Source organism: Zootoca vivipara, chromosome 4 (genome assembly GCF_965207765.1).
Source record: "Zootoca vivipara chromosome 4, rZooViv2.hap1.1, whole genome shotgun sequence".
NCBI classification, from domain to species: Eukaryota; Metazoa; Chordata; class Lepidosauria; order Squamata; family Lacertidae; genus Zootoca; species Zootoca vivipara.
Genome location: NC_142587.1, coordinates 99,636,685 through 99,654,921, shown reverse-complemented (window position 1 = coordinate 99,654,921; position 18,237 = coordinate 99,636,685). Strand labels below are relative to the sequence as shown.

The 18,237-nt window shown below is 50.9% G+C and overlaps 1 protein-coding gene across 2 annotated transcripts in view; it reads right to left on the bottom strand.

Annotated features, from left to right (window-relative positions):
* Positions 1-18,237, bottom strand: part of STARD10 (StAR related lipid transfer domain containing 10) — a 54,560-nt gene that overhangs the window by 20,424 nt on the left and 15,899 nt on the right. The window contains exon 1 of one of the 2 annotated variants that reach the window (XM_088668486.1): positions 12,614-13,835. The exons of the other annotated variant lie outside the window; for it this stretch is intronic. Within the exon in view, the coding sequence (XP_088524612.1) occupies positions 12,614-12,655 (42 nt within the window). The 5' untranslated portion in view covers positions 12,656-13,835. Of the gene's footprint in view, positions 1-12,613; positions 13,836-18,237 lie in introns of those variants that run through there. 2 annotated transcript variants of the gene reach the window in all.

Sequence of the window (18,237 nt, the reverse complement as noted above, 5' to 3'; positions counted from 1 at the left end):
CACAGCTTAACTATGTGCCTGAAGAAGGGCTTTTGTTTTACCCATCCTGAATCTTCCAACATTCAGCTTCCTTGGAGGCCCACGAGTTCTAGTGATATGAGAGAAGGAGAAAAACTGCTCCCTATACACTTTCTCCCGGCCAGGCATCATTTTATAAACTTCTATCGTGTTGCCTCTCCCCTCGACATTTCTCTCAACTAAAGAGTCCCAAACGCTGCAATCTTTCTTCGTTGGGGAGTTTCCTCAGAGAGGAGGAAATCGCTGCATCTCCTCAATCATTTGGGTTGCCCTTTTTGGAAACTTTTCTGCAATATCCTTTTTGTGTGAGGCAGTACCTTTTTCTGAGAGCAACCAAAATGCCGCGGGAGTTTTGCAAGCTCCTGAGTTCTCCAGAACTCTCGATTGGGCAAGATGTTGCACAAAGCCAGGGGTGCAGGGTGGGTGCCTTTGTGCGTGTAAAAAAAAAAAAGCTGGATGTTGCAGCCACGAGGTTGGCTTTTAGATTCAGCTCCAAGATGGAGATTGCAAGCTAAGCCCCTCTCAGATTGTCAGGTTGCACGCCTGGGATTCTGGGATAAAGGAACTCTCCACCCCTGAGAACCTAAAGTGTCTGGCTTGTTAACCCAGAACTGTCTCAAACTGTAAAGGAAACTCAGAGCTTCCCACGGCAGGCAAAGAGCAGATTTAAAGAGAAACATGGCGGTCTTTAACTCAGCAAAACCAGGGGTTGATTTTGTAAGCAGAACTAGGCGAAAAGAGTCAATGGAAGACAAACTGTACAGTATTATCTATTGGTTGGAAGGGATGCAACACTTTAAAAAAAAATGCAAAGTCCATCTTCAGGTGATGAGAAAAATCACCTTTCTGTGGTTGCCAACAAAGAACCGGCCGGCAGAGAATTTGCTGGCATCCGTCCGTCTCAGAAGACAATGGAGAAGTGTTCTTTTGGCGGTGAAGGCAAACTGTTGGACAAAGAGAGATGTTTTGTTGCAGCTGGGGCAGATGAAGGTGTCTGGTTGTGGCTGCTGCCTATGTATCATGGCATTTCTTCTCTCTGCCCTCCCAGCAGTCATTCCTCCTCTAGTCACTGCTATGGATGCGCGGCCTGACTGCATACCTGCCAAGTTGCTGTCGGAGAAATAAGGGACCGGCCGGAAGTAGCAGACCGGAAGTAGCGCTGCCGCCATTTTGGAACTGGGCGGAGCATGCTCAGAAGTGACTTTTGATGCTGCTTTGCCCAGTTCCAAAATGGCCGCCACGCCAGAAGTCGCACTGCAGCCATTTTGGAACTGGGCAGAGCGGCATCAAAAGTCGCTTCTGAGCATGCTCCGCCCAGTTCCAAAATGGCCACCGCGCCAGAATAAACCGGGGGGAAACAAAAAAATCCGTTTTTTTCAGCTAGGAACAGCTGGAAAAACGGGGATTTCCCGGGGAATACGAGAGACTTGGCAGCTATGCCTGACTGACTGTCTCCAGGCACTGCGGTCCTTCGCAAGGGATTCCCACAGGGTGTTGGTTTTGCCAGCCTTTACGTCATGTTTGCAGACATCTTCGTAGTGCAGAGTTAGTCTGCCAACGGGCCTTGTGCCTGAAGCCAGCTCCCCTTAGAGAACATCCTTGAGGATCCTGCCGTCTTCCATTCTGTGGACATGACCAAGTCAGCGTAGACATTGCAGAGACAGGAGTGTGAATAGGCTGGGAATGTGGGCTTGATAGAGTGCATCTTTGAAACTCTGTCCTGCCCTGCGATGCCCAAAGCCTTCCTGATGTGGCATTGAGCTGGATGCTCTAGCAAAGAAAGCCCTTTCCTGAACTGGTCTCTGAATTGTGTTGTTGTTTTTTTTAATAGGCACTTTCCTCCACCTATGGTGGGACTGCCCACAAGGATTCTTCCTGACAGTAAGAGCTGTCCGCAGGGGCGTAGCCAGGATGAAAATCAGGGGGCAAGGGGAGGGGCCAAGGGGCGGGGGAGGGGCCACAGCGGGGCAAGGAAAGCTCCCTTCTCCCTTGCCAGCTTTCCCTCCTCCCGCCCCGGCGACCGCGGAGGGGGAGGAGGGGATCGGAGCAGCCCGATTTCGGGCTGCTCCAACTCCCTCCTCCCCTCCGCGATCGACAGGGGCAAGGGGGAGCCAGGATCAGCCCGAAATCGGGCTGCTCCGACTCCCTCCTCCCCCTCGCGATCGGCAGGGGCGAGGGGGAGCCAGGATCAGCCCGAAATCGGACTGCTCTGATCCCCTCCTCCCCCTCTGCAATCGCCGGGGCAGGTGGAGGGAAAGCCCCAGAGCCGCGCAAAGCGGTTGCCTGGCTTTCCCTCCTCCCGCTCCACAGCCAGCCAGGGAGAAGGGAGACGGCACCGGGCGGGCAGCGGGGCAGGCTGGCCAGCGGCCCTGCTTCTAGGGGGGGCAATTACCCCCCCTGCCCCCCTGCCTATGCCCATGGCTGTCCGGCAGTGGAATTTGCTACCAAGGAGTGCGGAGGAGTCTCCTTCTTTGGAGGTCTTTAAGCAGAGGCTTGACAGGCATATGTCAAGAATGCTTTGATGGTGTTTCCTGCTTGGCAGGGGGTTGGACTGGATGGCCCTTGTGGTCTCTTCCAACTCTATGATTCTATGATTCAAATGCTGGACAATGGTTTGCCAAGAAATGACCAAAATCCTTCAAAACACCCCATTCCAAATCCATCGCCATAGCTGCCAAGTTTTCCCTTTCCTCGCGAGGAAGCCTATTCAGCATCAGGGAATTTCCCTTTAAAAATGGGAGAACTTGGCAGCTATGTCCATCGCGGTTTTGTTTGTTAAATCTATGGGGCAACCCACTGAAAAGTTTCAGCTGCCCAAACCTCATGTTCCCCCAAAAAGGAATGCAGGATTTGAAACTTCAGTTTTGTTGTGAAAAATATGTGGAGTTTAGCATTAGCTGGGAAAAAAGAAACTCATAGGTTACAGGTTACCAAACAGCGACGGAGGAAGCTGCTCAGGCTCCTGGGGCAGCGTGGAGCCTGCGCGCACTCAAGCCACCGCGTCTATCCCAGGAGAGATGTGTGGCTCGGGCGCACTGCAGGCCCCGCAGTGAATGCCGCCTGGCATTTTGTCAACCCCCCCAGTGGTGATACCCGGGGCGGCCTACACACACCACACACCCCTGTTACCTGTTACATCAATAGGAGTATAGCATCTAGATCAAGGGAAGTAATAGTACCACTGTATTCTGCTCTGGTCAGACCTCACCTGGAGTACTGTGTCCAGTTCTGGGCACCACAGTTCAAGAAGGATACTGACAAGCTGGAACGTGTCCAGAAGAGGGCAACCAAAATGGTCAAAGGCCTGGAAACGATGCCTTATGAGGAACGGCTTAGGGAGCTGGGTATGTTTAGCCTGGAGAAGAGAAGGTTAAGGGGTGATATGATAGCCATGTTCAAATATATAAAAGGATGTCATATAGAGGAGGGAGAAAGGTTGTTTTCTGCTGCTCCAGAGAAGCGGACACGGAGCAATGGATTCAAACTTCAAGAAAGAAGATTCCACATAAACTTCCTGACAGTAAGAGCTGTTCGGCAGTGGAATTTGCTACCAAGGAGTGTGGTGGAGTCTCCTTCTTTGGAGGTCTTTAAGCAGAGGCTTGACAGGCATATGTCAAGAATGCTTTGATGGTGTTTCCTGCTTGGCAGGGGGTTGGACTGGATGGCCCTTGTGGTCTCTTCCAACTCTATGATTCTATGATTCTATGATTCTACCAAAGGCTCAGAGGACCTCAAAAGATGCTATTTGGTGGACTTTTATCTGATGTGCAACAAATTTAGACACACAGGCCTTTCCCCCCACAGTACAACATGGAAATTGGATTCCTTAATGGTCTTAAGTACTTTCTCATCCATAATATTCAGTCTCTCTCAGATAATACTGTGCTGCTTTTTTTGGTACTTCTGCTCTTTTGATTAGGGCTGCCTCAGCAACGTTCGGGGTTTCCTGGTTTTTTACCTTTTGAAACACGGCAACCCTGCTTTTGATTGCATTCATTTGTTTGATTAATTTCAGGAATTTAGAGATCAATGGGAAATGTAGGGCCTAGACAGAGCCCCGCTTCCCCACTGAATATTCAGCAAACATGATGAGGCTGCAAAAAATGGAGTTTTGGCACCCAAACCTGAAGATTGCGAGAATTTTGAATATCCCTCCTTAGACTCGTTTTCTCCTCCCTGCAGCCCCAACACACACACACACACACACACACAGACAATCACACACACAACTCCTTTTGCAAAAGCACACTGCATGTCACATGCCGGCAATCGTGGCAAAGTGGATCTGTGGATCCATTTCCAGGCTCTCTCATTATTAATCAGGCCTATCGTTTTTGCCGGCTTACAAGCCGAGCCTCTAAATATTTCATCAGCCACCCGGAGTCATTTCTCACCGCCCGCCCGCCAGAAGACTGCCGAACAAAGGAGGATGCGTCTCGACCCAGGAAGCCACAGAATGGAAAGGTCGGCAGCCCCGAAACCTGATGCACAACACCGATACCCACAAAGAGCCCCACGCCTCCTCCTGGGCAGAACATCAGGCGGGCTGGGACCCACGGCAGCGCTTGGCTTTCAAGGGAGCTAGAGGGCCTTTTGTGAAGGGGATGAATTGATTAGCTCTGCCATTGTGCCCATTTCAAAGGCGCAGGGGTTCGTTTTTCCACTGCACCAGGTGGAACTGGAGAAGCACTTTTTGCGCAAGGAAGGGAGCCACAAACAGCGCTGAAAAAAGCCTTGGGGGTGGATCAGGTGGGGGGGGTTAACAAGGCTGGGTGGGGTGCAAAGGCAGGGCAAGGAGCAGCAAAGGCATCCTACAATTGAGTTGGCTATGCGTTGCAGGTTTGGGGGTTGGACTAGATGACCCCTGGGGCCTCTCCCAGTCCTACAGTTCTATGATTCTATGGCCCAGGTCCAGACCTACACCCTGGCTGGCTCCTCTTGCCCCTTTTAAGATAATAAGCAGAGCCTGCTGGATCTAGCCCAGCATCCTGTTCTCCCAGGGGCCGACCAGATTCTCCCATGGGAAACCAGCAAGCAGGATTCGAACACAAGAGCCCTCTTCCCTCCTGCAGTTTCCAGAAAGTGGGATGGATTCTGAAGCATGGCTGCCTCCAACTGCAGGGACAAAGAGTAGACATCCCGGCTAGTATCCATCGATAGCCCTCTCCACGAATTAGTCGGATCCTCTTTTTAAGCCACCCGAGGCTTAACAAAGTCCCAGTCAGCACTCAGGCTGGACATATATGGGATGGCTGCTTCCTTCCCACGGTCTTCGCTGGGGATGGACGGCCCTCACAAAGGGATCCTGCAAATATGTGGAGAACCCAAAAGAGGTCTGACTCTGCCTGGAGAAGAGAAGGTTAAGGGGTGATATGATAGCCATGTTCAAATATATAAAAGGATGTCATATAGAGGAGGGAGAAAGGTTGTTTTCTGCTGCTCCAGAGAAGCGGACACGGAGCAATGGATTCAAACTACAAGAAAGAAGATTCCACCTAAACATTAGGAAGAACTTCCTGACAGTAAGAGCTGTTCGGCAGTGGAATTTGCTACCAAGGAGTGTGGTGGAGTCTTCCTTCTTTGGAGGTCTTTAAGCAGAGGCTTGACAGGCATATGTCAAGAATGCTTTGATGGTGTTTCCTGCTTGGCAGGGGGTTGGACTGGATGGCCCTTGTGGTCTCTTCCAACTCTAGGATTCTATGACTCAGTGGCAGGTTCTGGAGGGCTGGTTCAAACCCAGCCCAGCCGAGAGCAACTTCCCAAGCAAGTGCTGATAATATGATGTTTGCCTTCTTATCTCCAGCTTGGAATGCCACCCACCTCCTCCTCAGGACAGATGGCCCATCCCCAAATAGCATCAATATGGCTCCAGGAGCAACCGTTGACTCTTGACTGTGAAATATCAGCAACTGAAACCCATTGACATAAGATTGTGAAATGCAGGTATAAATACTCGGAGAATGCCCAGCAAATTTTCAGCTGTATGCAGGAGAAGGCAGGCTCGGGAGGAAACCCTGCACAAATCTGGAGCGGAGTCCCTAAGGCGGTTGGATAGCGCCTTGTACCGCCTCCTTCCGGCAACTCCGGCTGCTGAGCTGGTGCCAAACGTCTTGCACACACAGAAGCAATGTTTGACATCAACATGGTTTGTCATCGGTTCTTTAGAATTTATGGGAGCAAAATCCATCTGAGCACTTTCCGTAGATACATACACACACAGAGAGAGAGTTTAATTAGGCCAGAAGTTTCCAACCTTTTTGAATCCCTGGCTCCCTCGACCAACTACATTCTTTCTGCAGCACCTATGTGGGGCTCAGGACCCCAATTATGCCACCCCTTGCCTGCAGAGCTGGCAGCCCCTCCTCGCCCCTTTTCGAACACCCTCTCTTGTGGAGTGTTCCCTCAGCCTCCTCTCCTCTCCCCTCTCCTTGGGAGTCCTCTGGGCAGCCGCAACTGCCGCCCCTGGTCTCTGAGCCAAAGAGAGGGGCCTCCTCACACTGCCCCACAGGGGCCTGAGAATTACCCCCTAGCTTGCCCCAGAGGCACCATTCGCCTGCAGAGCTTGTAGGCAGCGCTGCTCCACAGACAGTTGTGCCAGCCTTTGGGAGGCAGAGTCATGAGAGGGCATCAGAATCATAGAATCCTAGAGTTGGAAGAGACCACGAGGGCCATCCAGTCCAACCCCCTGCCAAGCAGGAAACACCATCAAAGCATTCTTGACATATGCCTGTCAAGCCTCTGCTTAAAGACCTCCAAAGAAGGAAGACTCCACCACACTCCTTGGTAGCAAATTCCACTGCTGAACAGCTCTTACTGTCAGGAAGTTCTTCCTAATGTTTAGGTGGAATCTTCTTTCTTGTAGTTTGAATCCATTGCTCCGTGTCCGCTTCTCTGGAGCAGCAGAAAACAATCTTTCTCCCTCCTCCATATGACATCCTTTCATATGTTTGAACATGCCTATCATATCACCCCTTAACCTTCTCTTCTCCAGGCTAAACATACCCAGCTCCCTAAGCCGTTCCTCATAAGGCATCGTTTCCAGGCCTTTGACCATTTTGGTTGCCCTCTTCTGGACACGAAGAAGGGAGGGAAGGAAAGAGAGACAGGAGCCAGTGTTGTCCGCAGCACCCCTGATCATCATTCAAGGCACCCCAGGGTGCCACAGACAGCACACGGCCTGAAAACCACTGAGACCATCAGGAGCTCTCAGAGCTGCTTCCCCACATTATCCACAAGGGGGCAGCACTGTAGATTTTATGAGAGCAGATCTAATGACACAGAATAAAACCCTTTTGGTACCTACAAGAACAGAGTGCATTTAAAGCATGGGAAGGCAAACTAAGGCCCGGGGGCTGGATCCGGCCCAGTCGCCTTCTAAATCTGGCCCATGGAAGGTCCGGGAATCAGCGTGTTTTTACATGAGTAGAATGTGTCCTTTTATTTAAAATGGATCTCTGGGTTATTTGTGGGGCATAGGAATTCGTTCATTATTTCTTTTTCAAAATATAGTCCGGCCCCCCACAAGGTCTGAGGGACAGTGGACCGGCCCCCTGACCCCGTTCTGAAGCACCACTGAAGAATTATTATTCTTACGGTATTATTGGCCGACATAATGCGCTAAATACAGTGGTACCTTGCAAGACGAATACCCTGCAAGACGATTTTTTTGCAAGACAAATGCATCTTGCGATCTGATGGTGACTCACAAGACGCATTCGTTTTGCGAAAAATTCGTCTTGCGAATCCCGGTTTCCCATAGGAATGCGAGATGAGCGCGCAACCCCAGAGTCGGTCACGACTGGACCTAATGGTCAGGGGTCCCTTTACCTTTACCTTTATGGGCAAAAAAAAAGAAATTTCAATGCATTCCTATGGGAAACCGCATTTCGCAAGATGAATTTTTCGCGAAATGAATTGACTCGCGGAACGAATTAAATTCGTCTTGCGAGGTACCACTGTAATGCAAGCCTCTGGCACACACTTCAACGGTGGCACACAATTTTCCTTGGGGCCCCTCAGGCTCCCCTAACCTGGCGCGTTCCAGATGCTTTTTAACTACAACTCCCATCACCCCCAGTTTGCTTGGGGCTTCTGGGAGCACCACTGAAGTTGAGTGCTACAAACGCAGCCACCCTCAGATTCTCAAAAATGTAACTTCCGCAGTGCACCCCCCCTCCAGTTTGACACCTCTTGATTTCGCACAAAGACAAAATCTGTCTGATAAAATGTGTGGTTAACTAAAAGTAAGAGAAGCCCCTCTGGATCAGACAAGAGAGGCCCCTAGCCAGGCATCCTGTTCCCCTGGGTTGGCCACAGGATGCTGGCCTGATCCAGCAGGCTCTTAGGCCGCTAGCGAGACCCTGCCATCCCGCTTGCCCACCGTCTTCCCAGCAGCGAGGCCTCTTGGGGTCCCCGTGGCTGCCTTTGAAGCCAGGCCCTGCTTTCTCCCTGCCAATTAGGCCGCCGAGGAAGCAGGAATACATTTCCATCGATTTACACATTTTGCTATTTGATCTCATCTGGGAAGCGTTCCCTTTGATCCCCGGGAAGAAGCAAGCCACTCTCCTCTCCGCCGAGGAGCAGATTGGCGCGGTGCGTGCTCAAAACACCCAACAGCTTATCTGCCATTATGCCGAATAAAAGCAAACCTTTATTTTCCCGGCTGGCTCCTGAAACTCATCTGGGGATAACCTGCGCTTGTTTCGCGGGAGACGATTACGCCACATATCCTGCAGAGCCTCCTGCCCTCCCCAAGGAGAGGTGTGCAGCTTTAGCTCCAGCAAATCGTCTGCATCCCTCGTCACTCCACTTCAACACATTTCTTCGCTTCCTTGACTGAGCCGGACGCTAAGCTCCTTGAAGGCACAAATCTCCCTCCTTTCCAGATATTTTTGGAAACACTCAGTCCTGCTGCACAAAAAGGTGCACCCCAGAGATTTTACTTTTTTTGGACTAAGCGGCACAGGATTGTTTTCCGCAGTGGGTAGGCGGTGGCCGCGCTCCTAACCAGATCCAGCTGCGTGGCATGGACTTACCAGCACATGCACAAATTGTAGGGGGAAAGTGGATTTTGGAGAAGCTGGGAAGGCACCGTACTGACTTTAGTCTCACAACTGAAACTTTCGTGGATAAGAAAAGTGATGGTTTTCTGCAGCCTTAAGACGACAAACGCCACATTCGAAAATTAAACCCCTCGATTGAGAACATAAGAGCCTGCTGGATCAGGCCAGTGGCCCTTCTAGTCCAGTATCCTGTACTTGCAGTGGCCAACCGGATACCCCCGTGGGAAACCCGCAAGCAGGATCCGAGCGCAAGAGCAACTCTTTCCTCCTGTGGTTTCTGGCAACTGGCATTCGGAAGCATTTTTGCCTCTGACTGTGGTGGCAGAGCAGAGCCATCGTGGCCAGGAGTCATGGACAGTCCTCTCCTCCTCCATGAATTTGTCCAATCCTCTTTTAAAGTCATCCAGGCTGGTGGCCATCCTTGCCTCCTGTGGCAGGGAGTTCCACAGTTTAACTATGCGCGCATGAAGAAGTCCTGAATCTTCCAACATTCAGCTTCCCTGGATGTCCACCAGTTCTAGTGTTGTGTGGGATGAAGAAAAACTTCTCTCTGTCCACTTCCTTCAAGCCGTACATCATGTTATAAACTATCATATCGCCTCTTCCCTGCCTTTTCTCTAACCTGGACAAGGCAAGAGGGTTCACGGTTGCCCACACAGCAGTCAAGCCCTCTACCAAAACTGGTTTTGGAGGAAGCAAGGAGGGGGTTCATGTGCCCCCCTCCCCTTTTGGCCAGACCTCTGTAAACTGTGGCAATGATGTCTGTGCTGAGCCCCAGGGCAACTTAAAAGTGCCTTCGCAACATGCCGATAAAAAAATTCCATTTGGTCGAAAGGAAATAGAAGTTAATAAAAATCTACGCGGGTGGCGCTGTGGGTTAAACCACAGAGCCTAGGACTTGCCGATCAGAAGGTCGGCGGTTTGAATCCCCACGACGGGGTGAGCTCCCGTTGCTCGGTCCCTGCTACTGCCAACCTAGCAGTTTGAAAGCACATCAAAGTGCAAGTAGATAAATAGGTACTGCTCCAAGCGGGAAGGTAAACGGCGTTTCCGTGCGCTGCTCTGGTTCGCCAGAAGCGGCTTTGTCATGCTGGCCCCATGACCTGGAAGCTGTACTCCGGCTCCCTCGGCCAATAACGTGAGATGAGGGCCACAACCCCAGAGTCTGTCACGACTGGACCTAATAGTCAGGGGTCCCTTTACTTTTTTACCTTCATATAAAAGCGGGACGTTCTGGGCAGAGATGTTTTCCTTGGCAATGGCAAGCGGCGTCACATTGAACCTCTTCAGGTGTAAGCACTATAAATATCACTCAGGGAGTTGGATGGCCATCTGTCATGGATGCTTTAGTTGCAATTCCTGCATCGCGGGGGGTTGGACTAGATGACCCTGGGGGGGCCTTCCAGCCCTGCAATTCTATTATTCTTCTCCTGGAGCCATTTCCAGGGGGTGGAGGAATGTGAGCCAAACTAGAGCAGAAAGGAGCAGAGAATCGGGAGGGAGACAAGATGGGGGGGGAACCTAGACCCTCCCGTGTGATCGAGGCTGTGCAAATTGGGCTGGTGTTTCCAGCTATCTCGTGGCTACCTCTCGACTCTTTTTTGCCGCCACACAGGGGCCAGGGAGCAGGAGAAAGAGAGGGAGAAATGGCAGCTCTGGTAGCCATGTCATCAAGGCTGGACCGCAGGTCTCCCGAAATACTTTGCTGGCAGCGGTGTGCAAGGAAGAGAGAGCCGTTTTTAGCCTCTGACGTAACGCCAACAAGTAAGTGCACTTTAGGGCAATTACGTGGCTTTCAAATCGAAACGAGTGCCTGGAGTATCCCAAAGTGGGTAAGAGGATATCTCCGTGCTGACGCCGCTGCAATCATAACAGCAGCAGTCTTTGATTCAGGTCCTGCCCTCCAGAGCAGGAGAAATCAGCCCTTGAGATACAGCATTTGAAGATGGCTATTCAACACTGACGGGAATCTCAAGCAGGGAGAGCGGTGCGGTCGCACTCAGGTCATGAGAACATAAGAAGAGCCTGCTGGATCAGGCCAAAGGAGGCCCCTCTTCGTCCAGCGCCCTGCTCTCTTCGTGGTGGACATGAGCGCAAGGAGGCCTTCTCCACATCCAGGACAGATAAAGTAAAGTAGCTGTTCAGGCAGCCACAGGCAGCTCTCTCCTCCGAGAATCTGCCTGATCCTCTTTCAAAGCCATCCAGGTTAGGGGCCCTCACTGCCTCCTGTGGCAGGGAGTTCCACAGATTAACGAGGTGCTGCATGGAGAACTACTTCCGTTCAAGTGTCCCGAAAGCTCCTCTGTCCATTTGCCGTCCCTGTGACCTGACTACCCAAAGAAGAATCTGGCTCGGCATCCTGTTCTCACAGGCGCCAAGAACCCAGAAGTTGAAGCCGAGTGCAAAAGCATCTCTCCTCTCCTGTGGTCCCCAGAAACTGGTTATCATCAAGTGCAGAGGCCGAGCTGGACCATGACGACTAGTGGTTAGATGTCGCATGCAGGCTTCCCACTGGGGCATCAAGTTGGCCACGGTGGGAATAGGATCCAGGACGAGATAGAATCATAGAATCATAGAGTTGGAAGAGACCACAAGGGCCATCCAGTCCAACCCCCTGCCAAGCAGGAAATACCATCAAAGCATTCTTTACATATGGCCGTCAAGCCTCTGCTTAAAGACCTCCAAAGAAGGAGACTCCACCACACTCCTTGGCAGCAAATTCCACTGCCGAACAGCTCTTACTGTCAGGAAGTTCTTCCTAATGTTTAGAAGAGATGAGCCCCCGTGGGCCTGATCCAGGAGCCAGGCTCTTCTTCTGATGCTCTTAGGCCTATCCTTGGATGAGCAGTTCTGACTCCAAAGTTACATGGCCGGGGGGGGGGGGGGCAGCAGCTTTCAGCAGCAGACAGAGAGTCTGTGACAGGTTCCTGGGAGCACCAGAGAGCCGTCAGAGAAACCGAGCGCACAGTCGTGCCACACTTGGCTGCTATTTTTACGCTCTTAGAGAGACAAAGTGTTGGCACCTTGATCCGTTTCCCGCACAGGTAATTGCGTCTCGCTTCACAACAGCTGCTGGAATCTGCACAAACCGCTCCATGCCCTCTTGGCAGGGAATTAAAAATGATGGTTTCCTACTAATACCACTTTTTTAAAAAACCACCCTCTTCTTATTTTAATACTTATTCCTTCTGGCATCCCAGGAGGGGATTCAACAGCCCTTTTTCCAAAGCTGGTCCAAGAAAGGCTGACATCCCTCGTTCATAATTGGTTAGAGCATGGTGCCGATTGTGCCAAGGTTGCAGGTTCGATCCCCGTATGGGACGGCTGGATATTGCTGCCTCTGACTTTGGAGACAGAAAACAGCTATCTGGGTAGCGGCCTTGGATCACCCTCTCCTCCTCCTCCTCCTCCTCCTCCTCCTCCTCCTCCTCCTCCTCCTCCTCCTCCTCCTCCTCCTCCATGAATTTGTCTAATCCTCTTTTAAAGCCATCCAAATTGGTACGGAAACACCTAGACAGGACACATATCCTTACCGATTCCGGAGAAACTTCTCTCCTTGCAAAGGACAGCTGCATCTTCCTGCCTTTCCGATTCTCCAATTCTCCGATTCTATGATTTTCAAGTGCTCTTCGGTGAGCCCCAGGCCCAGAGCGGAGAAGTTGTGGAATGCAAAATCCCCCGAAGCGATTTGCCCTCTGGAATCCACCTCGCGCTGAGCCCGCTTTTATCCTCTTCCGCTGGAAGATGTCCACCAGCTGATACGAAGTTCTTGGCCCTGTGCTCTCCCTCCCGCATGCCAGCCAGCCACTGAGAGTCAGCACAAAGCTCCGAGTGCAATTCCAAAGGAATCTTCCTGGGCTTTGGCTGCAAGAGGGGCTAAAGGGAGCGCCATTCTGGGCTCCTTGCCGGTCACAGAATCATAAAATGGTAGCGTTGGAAGGAACCCCGAGGCTCATCTAGTCCAACCCCCTGCAATGCAGGAATCTCCATAAATGGAAGGGGACCATCTATTCAGTCCAGCCTTGGCTACACAGGCCGGCAGCACCTCTCCGGGGTTTCAGGCAGGTCTCCCTCCCTGCCCTAATAGGAAATGCCACTGGGGATTGAACCAGGGACCTTCTGCATGCAGGCAAGAGCTCTACCACTGAGCTAAGATTCTAGTCCTCATGGTTCTGAATGAAGGGGAGGTTCAACCAGGAAAGTAGGGAGTTGCTGTATAGCGAGCCAGACCGCCAGCCTCTCGAGCCCGGTTTTGTCTACACCAGCCAGGATTTTAGATTAGTCTTTTCCCGGTCCTGCCTAGAGACGCTGGGGGTTGAACTCGAGGTCTTCTGCATGCAGCCGCGCTTTGCTGAGCATCTCCAAACCCTGGGCCTGAGAACAACGAGGTCCAACTGATGCGCACTCTCCCTTGACGGAGTCGAGGGGCAGGCCAGCAAGGGGCGTCACAAGCATCACCTCACCTCCTGCCCCTCAACTCCACCCAGGGAGAGCGTGCGGCAGCAGGAAGGGAGAACGTGCATCGTCCGAGGGAGCTAGGCGCTGCAGGGGCTTGCTCAGCCAACGCGCGTTCTCCCTGGACGGAGGCGAGGGGCGAGCCAGCGAGGGGCGTCACGCCACCCACAAGCGTGACGCCACCTCGCGTGCGTTTTGGGGTGGGGCGTGCCACACACAGGGCCGGGGTGCGTGTTTGGGGGGTGGTGTGGGCAGCCGTGATGGCGCCGCTGGGACCGTGCCACTCGGGGCAGCCCGCCCCCACCGCCCCTATCTTCCTACGCCCCTGCTCCTTTCCACATCGTCCACCCCAGAGACCAAGGCATGTGCCAGGAGAGGTTCCCGACATCCAAAATGATGACCCGTTTCATTTAATTACAGTTGTGGGCTTCGCTTGTGAAGAGTGCCGCCGGGAACCACCGGGAGGGAAGAAAGGCAGGGCGTGTGTGCAAGGCAGCGAAAATATAGCTTGAGGATGGGCTGCTTGTAAATAAGACCTGGCGACGTGGCACAGGATGCCCTCAGGCCTGGCAGCCCTCGGCTGAGTCTGCTACTCACTGGCAAGGCAGCAGCCTCTGTGCCTCTGCTCCGAACAACCCCGGAAGAATTGCACCACCGACACCAGACAGGCGCTTTCCTGCAATCCTCTCCATGTTTCCAGAGCTCTAGGAGGAGCCTGGCTGCAGGATCAGGCCAATGGCCCACCTAGTCCAGCATCCTGTTCTCACAGTGGCCAACCAGATGCCTGTGGGAAACCCGCAAGCAGGATTCGAACACAAGAGCAATCTCTCCCCCCCCCCATATGACTTTTAGAAGACATCTGAAGGCAGCCCTGTTTAGGGAAGCTTTTAATATTTGATCATAGAATCATAGAGTTGGAAGAGACCACAAGGGCCATCCAGTCCAACCCCCTGCCAAGCAGGAAACACCATCAAAGCATTCTTGACATATGGCTGTCAAGCCTCTGCTTAAAGACCTCCAAAGAAGGAGACTCCACCACACTCCTTGGTAGCAAATTCCACTGCCGAACAGCTCTTACTGTCAGGAAGTTCTTCCTAATGTTTAGGTGGAATCTTCTTTCTTGTCGTTTGAATCCATTGCTCCGTGTCCACTTCTCTGGAGCAGCAGAAAACAACCTTTCACCCTCTTCTATATGACACCCTTTTATATTTTTGAGCATGGCTATCATATCACCCCTTAACCTTCTCTTCTCCAGGCTAAACATACCCAGCTCCCCAAGCCTTTCCTCATAAGGCATTGTTTCCAGGCCTTTGACCATTTTGGTTGCCCTCCTCTGGACACGTTCCAGCTTGTCAGTATCCTTCTTGAACTGTGGTGCCCAGAACTGGACACAGTACTCCAGGTGAGGTCTAACCAGAGCAGAATACAGTGGTACTATTACTTCCCTAGATCTAGATGCTATACTCCTATTGATGCAGCCCAGAATTGCATTGGCTTTTTTAGCTGCTGCATCACACTGCTGACTCATGTCAAGTCTGTGGTCTACCAAGACTCCTAGGTCCTTTTCACATGTACTGCTCTCAAGCCAGGTGTCACCCATCCTGTATTTGTGCCTTTCAATTTTTTTGCCCAAGTGTAGTACTTTACATTTCTTGCTTTGGCCCAGTTGTCTAATCTGTTAAGGTCATTTTGAAGTGTGATCCTGTCCTCTGGGGTATTAGCCACCCCTCCCAATTTGGTGTCGTCTGCAAACTTGCTGAGGATGCCCTCAAATTATTGTATTTTAATACTTTGTCGGAAGCCGGCCAGAGTGCCCTCAATCCCATCCGTTCTGAAGGAAATCAGCCCTGAGTGCTCCCTGGAAGGACAGATCCTGAAGCTGAGGCTCCAAGACTTTGGCCACCTCATGAGAAGAGAAGAATCCTTGGAAAAGACCCTGATGTTGGGAAAGATGGAGGGCACTAGGAGAAGGGGACGACAGAGGACGAGATGGTTGGACAGTGTTCTCGAAGCTACGAACATGAGTTTGACCAAACTGCGGGAGGCAGTGGAAGACAGGAGTGCCTGGCGTGCTATGGTCCATGGGGTCACGAAGAGTCGGACACCACTAAACGACTAAACAACAACAAAGTTTGTCATAGGTATGAGCTTTCGTGTGCATGCACACTTCTTCAGATAGTGCTACGGGAAAGATGGAGGGTGGGGATCTGACCAAGACAGAATAGAGTGAGACTATTCCCTGAACATGTCTAAGGTCCCTTTTTCACGTGGGAATTGTCTTCGAGGCTGCATCCTCGTCTGTTGTTAAACACATGCCACCAAGGAGCGACAGCCTGTGTGGTTTGTGTGAATCATGCCTTTCCACATATCCATAATGACAGGAGGATGCAACCAGCACCCACTTTTCATGTCAGTTGGAAAAACTCAGCCTCTGTTGTTTGGAAGCAGATCAGGGTGGCTGTTTAAACATTAACTAACATGCAGAGTCTCATAAGTGAGACGTGTCATTTGATGCCAAGATGAGCCAGGCTATCGGCTTTTCCCAGAACTGGCTCCCTGCCAAAACCTTTCAGGGTTAGATTGCGCTCCGTGACGTATCCTGAACATATATTGAGGGAGAAACTGACCGGGGGGGGGGGAGGAGGCAAGAGAGTTGAATGGCAGGTGCTTAAACAAAACAAAGCCCCTTCTCTCTTTTGTGCAATCCATTCATTTATTACACTGATAAGGAGCGTCATAAAATAATCTTATCTAGCCGCTGTCCAAGTCCAAAAAAATAAAACAACCCTAAAGCTATATACGTACTGCAATCGAGCCAAGATAAGATTATAATTTCGTTGTGCTATGTGCAATGACAATAAAGGATCTATCGATCTATCTATCTATCTATCAGCGGGAATCGGAATAGAAGCCCAAATGCAAAACCAGCACAATAAAATATAAATTAAGCCTGCCACCGATAACATGAGGACTTGAACCGGATCTTAAAAGGATGGGGAGAACCGCAATGGGGGTGTCGGGTGGGCTTCTCTTGGGAGAGGGTTTCATAGATGTGGGGCCACCACCAAAGAGGGGTTCCCTCTTGTTGCCACCCTCTGAGCTTCAGGTTGAGGCATCCCCAAACAGAAGGGGCTTCCTAGACCTTAGGATGCAGGGAGATGTGTAAGGGACGGAGTCTTAAGTACAGAGGCCTCAAGTTCCGAAGGGTTCTGGGCACCTCGCCTCAAAAAGGATATTGTGGAGTTGGAAAAGATTCAGGAAAGGGCAACCAAAATGGCCAAGGGAGGGAAAGGAGCGACATCCTTATGAGGGAAGGATGCAGAATTTCATAAATGTCTATCCTGTCGCCTCCAGGGCTTTGGGGGACTTTAGTGACTCCACTAAATTTCTTCCCTCCCCTCACGTTCCCTTTCTACAGTAGTTTTCTTACAGATCATCTGCAAGCTGAAAGCAATAAACCTGAGAAAAGTGTTTTGGGAGGGGGATGTTTTTTTGCACCCACTCCGATCGCATGAAAGCTAAGCACCCCAAGCGTTGTGAGCTCAGTGCTCCTGATTCAGCAGCTTCCGCCCTGGGCACCTGCTCTAAGGTCTGAGGTTTCAGCCACGCACTTTTAGCAAAGCTTATCTTAATGAACGCCAGAACAGTCAGGGTCTTGAAATGTCTCTGTTACCGGGAAAGATAGATCTGGCCTATATGAAGCAGAAGAGCGGGGAATGATCACAGTAATGAAAATAAAGAAATGGGGGGAAGCAGAGCATGAGTCATACCGTCCCAAAAAGTCTAGCGGAATGTTATGTAAGTAAAGGACAGTTTTGTGGATGATGCATATAGAGAGGGCTGTGCTGGGTCCGGATGATGGGCTTTGTACAGTGGTACCTTGGTTCTCAAACTTAATCCATTCCGGAAGTCTGTTCCAAAACCAAAGCGTTCCAAAACCAAGGTGTGCTTTCCCATAGAAAGTAATGCAAAATGGATTAATCCGTTCCAGATGTTTAAAAAGAACCCCTAAAACAGCGAAATAAAATGGATTTTACTACCTAACGAGACCATTGATCCATAAAATGAAAGCCATAAACAATGTACAGTGGTACCTCGCAAGACGAATGCCTGCGAGACGAATTTTTCGCAAGACGAATGCGTTTTGCGATCTGATGGTGACTCGCAAGACGAATTCGTTTTGCGAAAAATTCATCTTGCGAATCGTGGTTTCCCATAGGAATGCATTGAAATTTATTTAATGCATTCCTATGGGCAAAAAAAGAAATTTCAATGCATTCCTATGGGAAACCGCGATTTGCAAGATGAATTTTTCGCAAAACGAATTGACTCGTGGAACAAATTAAATTCGTCTTGTGAGGCACCCCTGTACTGCAGTCACACAATCAATCCATCAGTAGCTGAACTGGGTTCCACACGGTCGCAAAAACAAAACAAAAAAAAAGCTGAAAAAACAAAAACGCAAAATAAATAGCAAAAACAGGCAGACCTCAGCGTAACACTCAAAATGGAAGTGTGGCGCTCAAAACGGAGCACGTTTGTCTTCCGAAAAAAGTTTGCAAACCGGAACACTTACTTCCGGGTTTGCAGTGTTTGGGTTCCAAGTTGTTTGAGAACCAAGGCGTTTGAGAACCGAGGTACAGTAGACCCTCCGGATATGAATTACATTTGTTCCGGGGGTCCGTCCACACCCCAAAAATTC